Here is a 12,070-nt window from a genome sequence, read left to right as displayed (position 1 = left end):
TCTCAGTGAAAGCAGGTTGTGCTGAGCACAGACCAGGAGGCGTTCCGTTAGCCTGTAAAGGTTTCGGGACTTGATGCCGCCCTGGCAATTTATGTATGCCACCACTGACATGTTGTCCGACCGGACCCAGACGTGGTGACCCTCTATCTGGGGACAGAAGCGCCGTAGCGCGTTGTCGACTGCCATCATTTCCAGACAGTTTATGTGTAGGAGCTTTTCCCGTTCTGACCACTGGCCAAAGAATGGTCTGCCCTCGAGCAGCGCTCCCCATCCCGAGGTGGAGGCGTCCGTGGACACCACCTTTACACTCGAGGGAGTCCCCAGACTCACACCTGACTGATACCAGTCGGTTATCTTCCAAGGTTCCAAAGCTGAAAAGCATTTCAGATCGACCCGGAGGCGAAACCGACCAGCGGTCCATGCCCTGGGCGGAACTCGCGCTTTCAGCCACAGCTGCAGTGGGCGCATGCGAAGCAGACCCAGCTGGAGCACTGAAGCTGCTGAGGCCATGAGGCCCAGCATTTTCTGAAACCTTTTGAGCTGGACTATCGAGCCGCGGCAGAAGGATTTCACTGCGTGCTGAATGTCCAGTTCGCGCTCTGGTGACAGACGCGCTGTCATGGATAGCGAGTCCAGCACTGTTCCCAGAAAATAAATTTTCTGGCTGGGAGACAGCGAGCTCTTCGCCCAATTGACTGTGAGACCCAGATTCTCAAGATGCTTGAGTAATGTGGCCCTGTGTTCTATTAGCTCTGATTGGGATCGAGCTATAATCAGCCAATCGTCCAAGTAGTTCAAAATTCGCATGCCCTGGAGTCTCAGGGGTGGGAGAGCCGCGTCCATGCACTTCGTAAATGTACGGGGTGCCAGGGACAGGCCGAACGGCAGGACTTTGTATTGGTATGCCTGGCCCTCGAAGGCGAATCTCAAGAATCGCCTGTGACGTGACGCTATATGTATTTGAAAATAGGCGTCTTTCAGATCTATTGACATAAACCAGTTCTCCTGGCGAACTTGCGCGAGGATTTTCCTGGTTGTAATCATTCTGAACTGGCGCTTCGTGAGCGCTTTGTTCAGCTGTCGCAGATCTAGAATGGGTCTGAGACCCCCATCTTTTTTCGGTACCAGAAAATATCTGCCGTATAGCCCCCAATCGCTCTGAGCCTGAGACAAAGGTTCTATAGCCCCTTTGCTCAGTAGTTTCGCTATCTCGGCTCGAAGTAGATGAGATACTTCGTTTTTTACCGTCGTTTCGACTCGCGTCGCGCAACGGCAGGGGCGTCGAGTGAACTGCAGCGAAAAGCCTCTTTTTATAGTATTCAGCACCCACTTCGATACCCCGGGAAGCTTTGCCCACGCATCTGCGTGAATAGCTAGAGGTAGAATGAAATCTGGGCTCTGGCCGTAGCATAGCGGTGGCCGGAGAGCTCCGGTGTGCTGAGAAATAGACACTGTGTTTGCAGTGTGCGAGGCGGGGGGTGCGCTGATCACAGCGGGCAGCCCGACCGCGCTCAGCTTCTCTCTGACAGGTTGTGGAGAGAAGGCGAGCGGGACGAGCCCCGTGGGGTTCGGCATGTCTGTGAGGGAATGTGGGCGCGGGATAGCGGGCACACTCACTGCACTGAGAACACTGTCGGCTCGCGCCGACTGAAAATGTGTTGGTTTCGTTTTTACAGAAACCGTGGGACATGCTTCGTGTAGTCAAGTCAAGTCAAGTCATCCTCATTTATATAGCGCTTTTAAAAATGTAGATTGTTTCAAAGCAGCTTTACAGAGATAAACATATAATTTAAGGTAACAGAGATTGGTTTGGTTTTATAATGGTTCTTGAAACATGTTTTTTCCAGCTAAAGTTAGTTTTGATTGATTCACTTCCGTCTAAATGATCATTTGTTATTAAATTAGGGCCCGCTAAGACGACACCGTTCTCTCTAAACAGACTTTAAACGTGAACCTGTGATAGACGCTGATGGCGTTCACATACGCATTAAGAATTGAATCTATAGATAGTAGTAGTATAGTAGTGTTTGTGGGCACTGTGTCGTGGGCACGTACACTACATTTATTGCACAATTGACATAGAGTCGATTTTATTTGTGCTAGCCCTGTATTGTGGCGGGCTGTGTCTGTGTGTGGGAATGGGGACTGAGACGTGGGCATTCTTACAACACTCATAACACCATCGGCCGTGGCCGGAACACCAGAAAATACACTCTTTATTGGATTTATCTGGGTAGCCGTAAAAACGACTTTTGTGTGCAGGCAAGCAGGCAAATGGACCGGCTTGTTGACTGCTAAATACGCTGGAACAGTCACATTGCATGGAACTGGACGAGCGAAACGTTTCGGTGAAAATCCGGCCGCAGCGGGATTTGAACACCGTCGCTTTCCTAGAGAGGCTAGGAAGGCTTTGAGACCTCGGCCTTGATTTCGATCCTCGGCCGGGGCCCGCGCTGAGGGGGGCGGCGTCCAGCAGAGCGAGAGCGCAGTATCTGTTCCCGGGCCTGGCGGCGTTGAGAAGCGGCGGCGGCGGGTGGTGCAGGTTGCGGCTGGGAGCTCCGGGCAGACGGCTGTTTAGAGCGACCTGCTGCGGAACTAGAGCGCTTTGGAAGGAAGGTGATAGAGGCCATGTTCCACCCAATGGCCTGTGCAGCTGATTTTGTAGTGCGTAGAGCCAGGTCTGTAGCGCTCCGCAAATCGGCAATGCTGATCGACCCATCGCCTTCCTCGTCCATTTTTCGGAGAAGGTCGGCCTGGAAGATCTGCAAGATGGCCATCGTGTGTAGTGCTGACGCGGCTTGCCCGGCGGCGGCGCATGCGCGACCGTGCATGGCTGACGTCACTCGGCAGGCTTTAGATGGTAGCGCCGTCTGCGCTCGCCGTCCAGCAGAGGGCGGGCAGAGATGGGAAGCTACCGCTGCTTCCACTGGGGGAAGAGAAAGGTATCCTTTGTCTTTCGCACCGTCCACAGTGGAGAATGCAGCCGAGACAAAGGTACGCACCCTGGGCGAGAGGGGGGCGCCCCAGGTCCTCGCGACTTCTTCGTGCAGTTCAGGAATAAAAGGTGCGGGCCTGGATTGTGACGGCGCGTGGTCCTTCTTGAGGAAGCATCCGTCCAGCAGGCTGCGCGGGCGCCTCCCAGTTGAGGGCGAGGTTGTCGACGGCTTGAGAGAGCAGACGCATCAGCTCCGATTCAATGCCGGTTAGTTTCCCAGAAGGCTCGCGGATGGCAGAGGGGAGGTCCACAGAGCTCGCCCAATCCTCACTATCTGACGCCAGGATAGAACAGGCCTCGGCTGTTTCGTTGACCTCAATGGCGGAGGCGGGGGCGGACGGCGGACGCTGTCCGTCGGGGAGGGACTCGAGCGATGCCAGCGAAGCTGGCGGGCGAACCGGCGAGCTTAGGCGGGCTGAAGTGCAGGCTCTGAAAATGATGCCAGGCGAGTCCTCAGAGTCACCATCGGCAGTAGCTCACAGTGAGGGCATCCGCCGTCGACGAGAGCGTGAGCCGCATGATCCTCACCCAGGCAGGAAACGCAGATGACATGCCGATCCTCTTCACTGAGTGTGGCTCGGCACGAGCCGCAGGATCTATGCATCTTGAAAAAGACGCAGCTCTTTTAGGAGAGAGAGAGAGACAGTAAAAAAATGTGTGTCGTAGCGGCGAACACACACACACACTTGAAAAAGATATAACGCCGGAAAGCGTAGCAGGTACGGCAGCTAAAGGCGGCGATGCCAGCGACTTCAGACTCAAGGCTCGTCCCGCTGTGTGCTTTTCCTCAGACGGCGTGGCTTCTCACTCGTGATCCAGCGATGCATGATGCTTCCCTGAAGAGATGAAAATCAGTTGTACCAGCCTAATCAAGCTATATTTATAGGGCGAGACCATGCCCTTTCTGGCGGGACGTGACGAAGTGGGCGCGAAATGCCCCCATTGGATATGTGTCACGCAGGGCCACTCTCGATAGGCTGCTGCTGTTGCCGCAGGGCAGCCAATAGGCGCGCAAGCCGTCTTGCCTATGTCTGCATGCTGCTGCACAGCGTTTTACATTAATTCAAAATTAAGGATGATTTTTGGCTTCAATATCTCGTGGAAAAGAGGTTTTCCCAATAGCGTAAGATATTACGCAGTACGAGAGATACTCTCGTAAGAGAACCATTATATTATATTTTATATTTTGTATTAATATATCACAATATTTTTTTCTGTAGCCTATTTTTAATCAAATAAATACAGATTTGATGAGCACATGAGACTTCTTTCAAAAAGATTAAAAATAGTAATGTTTTCCATCTTTTGACGGGTACTGTATTTAAAGTGTTTACGTCCTTTTCAATGTCTTCTCTCTGAAACAAGATTCTCTCAGCCATCTGAGAAACCGCAAACGGTGCTTTTTACCCAGTTTTAATACACTATATGGAAAATTTATGTGGACACCCCTTTGTAACTAACAGGTTTGGGTAGGCTATTACAGTAATTACAGTGAAAATACTTCTTACTATAAAAAGATGGTATGGAAGAACTTGACTAGCCTGTGCAAGTCCACAGTTCATTTCTGTAAGTACTTGCTTTGCTTAAGGATTTACACTTGTGCTCATGGACATTGTCATGCTGGAACAGAACATTTGAAATAGAAAATACTCTTTAAAATGTTGCAACAAAGTTAAAAACTTACATTCTCAAGAATAGTGATATATTCTCATAGATTAAATTGTTTGTGAATTAAATTGCACGCTCTTTTTGAGCTGTGTGTATGGGGTGAAAAATGTATACAGCAAGAATTGTGAAACAAAGAAAAGCACTGGATTCTGTACGCTTCGTACCATTAGAGATAGATGTCGCTACGGTATCATTCGACGCGCAGTCTGTTGCAAACGCTCCTGTTTCAGGTGATTCTGTTTGATCCCTTCCGGTCTCCGTACATTTCTATGTTATGACGTCATATGTCGGACGAGCGAGAGAAAGAGAGAGAAGCTTTGAACTTGCTAGGAAACTTGATGAAACATTGTTTCTTCCTCAACTTTCAGCTGGATTTTCTCTGTGGGTCTTACACATGGATCAGAAAAGGAGCATCGCTGGTATGCGGCGTGTGAATTTCAGACTTTTCTGGACCAGCATGTGAGCTTGAACAAATATCATTAAATCAGAACAGGGTCATGGACGAACCAGAAGGTAAAGATTACGCGAACGATATTTACTTTTGTTCCCGAAAATGTTTGCTTGAACTCCATTAATACTTAGTATACTACTAATTAATTATTTGTGTTGACTTTGTCGCAGTTCATAGACACTAGTTAACCCAAAAGATTTCAGATCAGATGCAGCAGAAAATAACATGTAGGAATTTGCTCGTTCGATCGCTTTTTTTGTAACTTAGTTGACGTTTGCCGAGAAACAACACTCTGTTATATCATGTCAGAATGAATTAAATATGTATTGCATAATTTCTAAATATTCAAATGTTTTCTCATAATCAAAGTTCAGAACTGCTTTGTGTACGGTTTTTAATCACACAAGTAAATAAAATAAATATCTCAAATGGCCCTCTAACCTGCTTTTCATTTAAAAAGAATTGGAGACAGATTTTAAAGTAGTGTTGGTTTGAGAAGTTCCTTAACATTTAGAAGTTTTAATGGTAAATGCTAATAAATGGTCTAAATGTAATAAATCAGTCGCTAGAATAGATTTGCAGCGCGAGACTAGGCTACAGCCTACTACATAATGTAAAACTTCAGCTCGTGCTCCCAAGTTTTAAAACACAAAATGTCCCACATCGAGTTGAAAATTAAATGCGTGGGCTTTCCCATGAAAACAAACAAGGTCTGTGTATAAGGTGCCAGTTCTGAAAGTTCCTATGATGTTTGATTGACAGATGTGACGGGGTGCGCGTGCACGGGCTGTGGCGGGAGGATCCACGACGCGTTTCATGTGAAGGTTCTTCAAGATGCCTGGCACAACTCATGCTTTCAGTGGGTCTTTACTTGATTTCCCTTTTAAACTGAGCCAGACTGGCTAGAGATGGAGCGAATTTAACAAAATGTGTTTGATTGCTTTCCTTGTATTTTCCTACTACTTTTTAAATGCTCACCCTTCTGAAAAAAAGCATTTTAAACCAGCCTAACATGGTTTTATAGTTTTAAATGTTTTCCCAGCCTTATCTGCTGACTGGTTTTAGATGGATGTCCAGCTGAGCACAAGCCTAAGTTGTCAGCCAGTATTAGACCAAGATTAAACCAGAGAAACATATCCAGACTATTGCATTCAAATGAAAGCATTCTGCATTGTTTTCTTTCACACTTATACATGTATTATGGGCTGCTATGTATCTTGTCAGAGACTACTGGGAACGCTTAGAACTTTTAGCTTAGATGTTTTATGTAAATGCTTGAGAGAGGAAAGTTTGTGTCAAAAAACGTGAAATGATGAAAAGTTGAAATGAGACGATGAAATGACTAAAGTTGTCCTCCCCTTTTCTATCTCTCTTAAGGCTACATAATGGTGTAAAGGTCATTTTTAAAGAAAAAGCTAATGATCTAAAACTCTTAATAATTCTAAATCGCCAGTGCTTGGCTAGATTAATGTTTCATTGAAGTAGTTACATCCCTAGTTAAAAATCTGCTTGCCAGAGCCCATACTTTCTTGATTGTAGGCTATCGGTGACCATTGTTGCGTAAAGGGCATCAGTTAACATAACCTCAGGAAATATTTGTCAAGTCAACTTTATTTATATAGCACTTAATACAATACAGATTTATTCAAAGCAGCTTTACAGTGATAACAGGAAAATGATTTAATGATGGGATCATGTGAACAGAGTTCATTTCAGCTGTAAAGCAGCTAAAAAAAAAACTAGTGTCAGTGTTCTGCTGATCTCAGTTTAGTGTTGATTCAGTTCTGTTGTAAAGATGATCAATTATTGAATTGGTTAATTTCATCTATAAAGCAGTTCTGCAGAACACAGTGATGTCATCGTCCAGCTCGGTTCAATTCGCAACTTATTGTTTGTTGTTAAGCGTTACCGTGAATGAAAGTGAACACTTTTGGGGGCCTGTTTTAACCTTAATCTGACTTTTAGATTCATTAAAATTGACTTGAAAGACAAGTTTGAGAACGTCGTCTGTGGATTAAAACACAATGGCCAGCTGCCTGAGAGGTAGGACAAAAACCCTAAAGTCATTTGAAAAGTTCATAGCCAAGGTTTATGGAACAATTTTGTCATCATGATTGAATCAGTCATGTGCTGGGAGACTTTGGACCATATGGAGAAACCGTGTTCCGTAATGAGGGCAGAAATTACTCCAGGGCCTACAACATTTCATGCAATCTGGAACAAGGGTACAGCTTAGGCCTCTTTCACCAGTTGATTTTTTTTTTCTTCTTGGTTGGATAAATTTGAGTTTCCCAATTAAATCATAAAAGCTTGTTGTCTCTGGCTTAATACCATCACAAGGTTTATTGCTATAGTTTGGTGCTTGATTACACATTTAGTGATTCACTTCTTTCTACTGTCTAATTTATTATAATCTTAATTGATTATGACTCTTTGTTCCTCTGTGGAATCCCTCTGATATTATGGCAGGCATTCCCTGTTTTTCTGTGAGCAGTTGCAGTGCAGGTAGAATCTCCTCTCTGGTTAGTTGTCACATTCCCAGACATCGGCTCATAGATCCACAAGACAAATTCAATTTCCCCCCCTTTCTGCCCCTTTTGTGATTGGAGGGACAGCCTGAACTCTTGTGCTTAAATTACTGTTCTAACTATAATTATGGGAAGGGCTGGGATGTCTTCTGAATGCTTCTTGGATCTGAATTTCCCTATTTACTTGAATTTACTACTGATTAAAATGTGATTTATGTTGCATGGAGTTTATAGTGTTATAGCCAAAGTTTTTTGATACCTTCTTAACTATGTCACATTATTTTGTTTATTGTTGTTGTTATCTGTCATCTTCCCTAATTAAATTGTATTTATGTGAAAGTGCCTGCAGATAGCACAGTTTTTTGTTTTTTTTTAATTATGGTATCGATTGAATCTAGCCATAGCTGTTTTGACCAAAATAAAATAATCACCTATGGCATCTTTAAACACCAGGTTTTTTTTAATCACAGGTTATTGTAGGATTTGAGGATTTTTTTTTCTAATTAAAATTAATGATGTGATGTGAAAATGGGTGATTATTTGGATGGGACTTTCTATGTCTGCTCCCTTTATTTATTTTGATCTTAATCATTGGGTTTTGTGAATGAGGTAGAGCAGAGCTAATAAATGTGATTGGGTACCTGCAAGGTTCAGCAGGTCGGAAAAGAATACCAGTTGCAGGCAGCAGAATGTCTCTTTGTTAATGTGAAAGCAAGTAGAATGAAGGAAGTGAAGAACTGTTTGTTCTGTTCTGCTCTGTCTGTACCGTCTGTCTTGAGTATATGTCAACGTTTGAATCATTTCTTTTGTTTCACGTGTCGTGAAGCCTTTTTTTCCCTCTGGGTGTAAACTGGAACAGGAAAGAGAAGTGAAAGAGACAGATATTTCTTGAAATACCTGGTCATCTAAAAGGGTGTTACAGAGGTTCTGTGTGAGCGTTGTTTACAATGGCAGAATTGTCATTGTGATAATTATTAAAATGTCTCAATAGAAATCGGTTGTTATCATCTCTGCCATATGTCTCTTTGAAATATGATTATGTAAAATAACTCTTTTCTATTTTAATATATATTTTATTTCTTAAAATAGAACTTATTTATTCCTCATATGGCAAAGCTGAATTTTCAGTAGCAATTTGTCCAGTCTTCAGTATCGCATCTCTAGTGAAAAAAAAACTCCTAAATGTATTTCAAATGTAATTTTTTTTGTAGTACAAACCATTAACATATTTACTGACATATCGATTGAGACTTAGGAATATAAATAATTTGTAATTAAATGATGTTTTATTTAACAAGGTTCGGGAGGAGCAGATAATCAACCCAATCAGCACAAGTGTAGATCAATCAGTAATCAACTCAGGACAAGATAAATAACAGCAGAACCCACCTTGGTCATTGACAGTTTATCAGCATCCCACCTCCACCCCATCTCCTCACTTTTAGTTCCATCTCTTGTTCCATCTACTCTTACCAACGGGGGGAGTACTCTGGGTTCGGGCAGAAATTCCGAGCTCGGAGCCCTCCACCCGGACAGCACGCCAAGTACGCATAACCTTTACCATAATAATTATATGTAGATGTGAACTTGTGAAGCTTTATTTGGAGTAATACTTGTACACAAATGTACACAATGCACATTTCTTAATATTAAGCTTAAAATGTTTTTTAATATCACTATTTTTAAGGATAGAATGATCACTGTATAATATCAGTCTTTGAATGCGAGATATTTAGTGTACCTACCATGTAAATGTATAATTGCAAAAGTTCCATTTTAGCACAATCAAATATTCTTAAGTATTTTTGTTCTCATATTATGTTTATAACTTGCAATAATTACTTCAATGAGATATACATGATGTTAGCTAACTCTAACTGTGTGATTTGTATGTACATTTCTGAAATGCATAGCTCGGACACAGTCACCTCTTATAACAGATCACTCTAAATTTTAATGTAGACACGTGCATTTTCTATAAAGCTGCTTTGAATCAATGTATAATGAAAAGCGTCATACAAATAAATGTGAATTAAATTGAATATCTTTAGTTGGACTTCAGCAGTTCTTCCGGATAACTAAAGTGTATTAAGTACAAAATTAGTTGCTCCAATTTAGCAGACTTTAAGTATACCAATTTAGTATACCGAAAGTACAATTCCAAGGTATTTATATTTAGTACATAAATATGTAAATGTATTAATAGTATACTTAGAATAAAATAAATGTTTTCAAATACATTTTGGTATATTTACTTTTATATTTTTATATTTTATATATATATCCATCAGAAAATATTCTAATATGCTGATTTTATGCTATTTTTACATTCAGATTACCTGTGCTTTAACCAAATGTTCACTTTAAGTTGATCTTTAAGAACATGAATAATTAAATAACACTATTTAATGTAATCTCTTCCAAATATCATAATGCATATGCATTTTTCATATTAATTTATTTATATTACAATACTGCAATGCCTAAATTCCTTTGAATTTGAGAAATTCCTTTCCTCATGTGAGTTTAGCTAAAGTTCTGTGAATTGGTATTCTTCATTTGGAGCATGTCAGACATGTTTTGAAATTAGTGGCCAAAATGTACCAGTCACATCTGGTGCACAGGTGAAAGTTTGTCATGGGTGCACAGCTGCACACCTGCTCAGCCTTTGCAATGTCCTCACAGATGTTAGTTCCCTATGTTTGCCAGAGGATGATTCACAAACATTTGCATCTGCTATGATGTCACTGTCAGAGCACAGGTTGCCCAACTTGTGAGCAGATTTCACCCCACAGACACACAAATTGTGTTCCTAGACTGGATGACAAGGTTCTTCCCACTTTGTGTGGGTGACTGACTTATAGTGTCTGCCTCTAGAAACAAGAGCTTATCAACATTCCTCCAAACAAAGGCAACAATCGGGCTTATGGCCAAAATCTAGCCGTTCTGTCGACAGGCTTGAGGGTTTGGTGGCCTTCTCACACTAATGTGATCATTATCAGAACGTCTCAACACTTTTCCACATCCTCCCCACGTTCATTCCATTGAGTGTATTTTTCCCCCCATTTCTTTCCCTCTATTTCCCTTTTTCTGGCACATGGTGTACCAGAGAGAACAGCCTTCAGCAGAACATAGCATGCCAGACGCTTCCCTTTGGCACTTAGTGTTGTTGGGTTTGTCAGAGAGTTGGTTACGATTGGTAGTTGGCCTTCAGTGTGCAGGCCTTGATTTGGATGCTAAAAAACAATCTGAAACGCATAGCTCTAAATTTACTAGGGATTACTAGAACTCACTGTTATTTAAGTTAATACATTTCCATTTATACCGCACACCAAGCCATTCATGCTGTGTGCCAAATTAATTTTAATAGGGTATTTAAAAAGATGAATTGTTAATACCTTCAGCATTGGAGTGTATTTGTGTTTTCCTCATTGTGGAAATAAAGCTCATTGAACTACTGGAACATGGCCTGGAGATGATTTCCTGCCTGGATGCTTGGACTTTGCTTTGGTTCAGACCTAGTGGCTGTCTACCTCCTTTCCTGACCAGAGTCTCATAAAATATAACTGTTTTTCAAAAACATGACTGATTTTTATCATTGTCTGAGAGTTTAATACTATTTTACCCTAGCGGCAAATATGTGTTACTTTTCTCCGAATCCGCTTGATGCACGAGAGAAAAAAACGCGGAAGCACAAAAGTGCTGCGTAACACACGAGAATGAACCTTATTGGTTCTAGCACATCAAGCAAACATGCTTGAGCTTCTGTTTACCAGATCTGATGTGTGAGTTGATGAATGTTTATGTGTGAATAAAAGACTAAACTCAATCTGTTCATCATATAAAGCGATCGTGTCTCTTAAGAAATTTTTTGGACTAAACCGTTCAATTCATATGGATTAGTTTTATGATCTCTTTTTAAAGCGTCAACGTGTTAATTGCGTAGCGGTCTATGGAGGGACAGAAAGGTCTCAGATTTAATCAAAAAGGTCTTCATTTGTGTTCAGAAGATGAACGAAAGTCTTAAGGGTTTGGATTAGAACGACATGAGGGTGAGTAAATTCTGTAAATTTAGATTAATGACAGAATTTTATTTTTATTTTATTTTTGGTGAACTAACCTTTTAAGACTACTGTGATTAATAATCATTCAGGAACAGTGTTGTGATAACTACCTAAAAATAGCATGAATAACTAACTACACAGTACATAATGATAATAAATGATACAGTATATTGATTACCCATTGGGAATTGATTGATAAAAGTATGTAAGACTAAACAGTCCAACTATTTAGCAACACAACTAGCACAAACAATTTGGAGAGGAAATTGTGTGGGCAGTTGCCAGGGCATTGCTATGTGGTTGCTAGGTTCTGCTGTTTTGAGCTATCATTTATATCTGTACAAGGACAAGTAGCACAGGGAAA

At 42.0% G+C, this 12,070-nt stretch overlaps 1 protein-coding gene across 1 annotated transcript in view; it reads left to right on the top strand.

The window, feature by feature from the left end:
* The first annotated feature begins 4,922 nt into the window (after positions 1-4,922).
* The window catches only part of limk2 (LIM domain kinase 2), a 28,036-nt gene continuing 20,888 nt past the window's right edge, over positions 4,923-12,070 (top strand). Inside the window, exons 1-2 of the mRNA XM_077241341.1 lie at positions 4,923-5,176; positions 5,877-5,973. Of these exons, the coding sequence (XP_077097456.1) occupies positions 5,161-5,176; positions 5,877-5,973 (113 nt within the window). The 5' untranslated portion in view covers positions 4,923-5,160. The remainder of the gene's footprint in view (positions 5,177-5,876; positions 5,974-12,070) is intronic.

Source organism: Siphateles boraxobius, unplaced genomic scaffold, assembly GCF_051911475.1.
Source record: "Siphateles boraxobius isolate OS27281-9 unplaced genomic scaffold, OSU_SipBor_1 24, whole genome shotgun sequence".
Taxonomy (NCBI): domain Eukaryota; kingdom Metazoa; phylum Chordata; class Actinopteri; order Cypriniformes; family Leuciscidae; genus Siphateles; species Siphateles boraxobius.
Note: the sequence above shows the minus strand (reverse complement) of the source record. Positions and strands in the feature narration are given on the sequence as shown.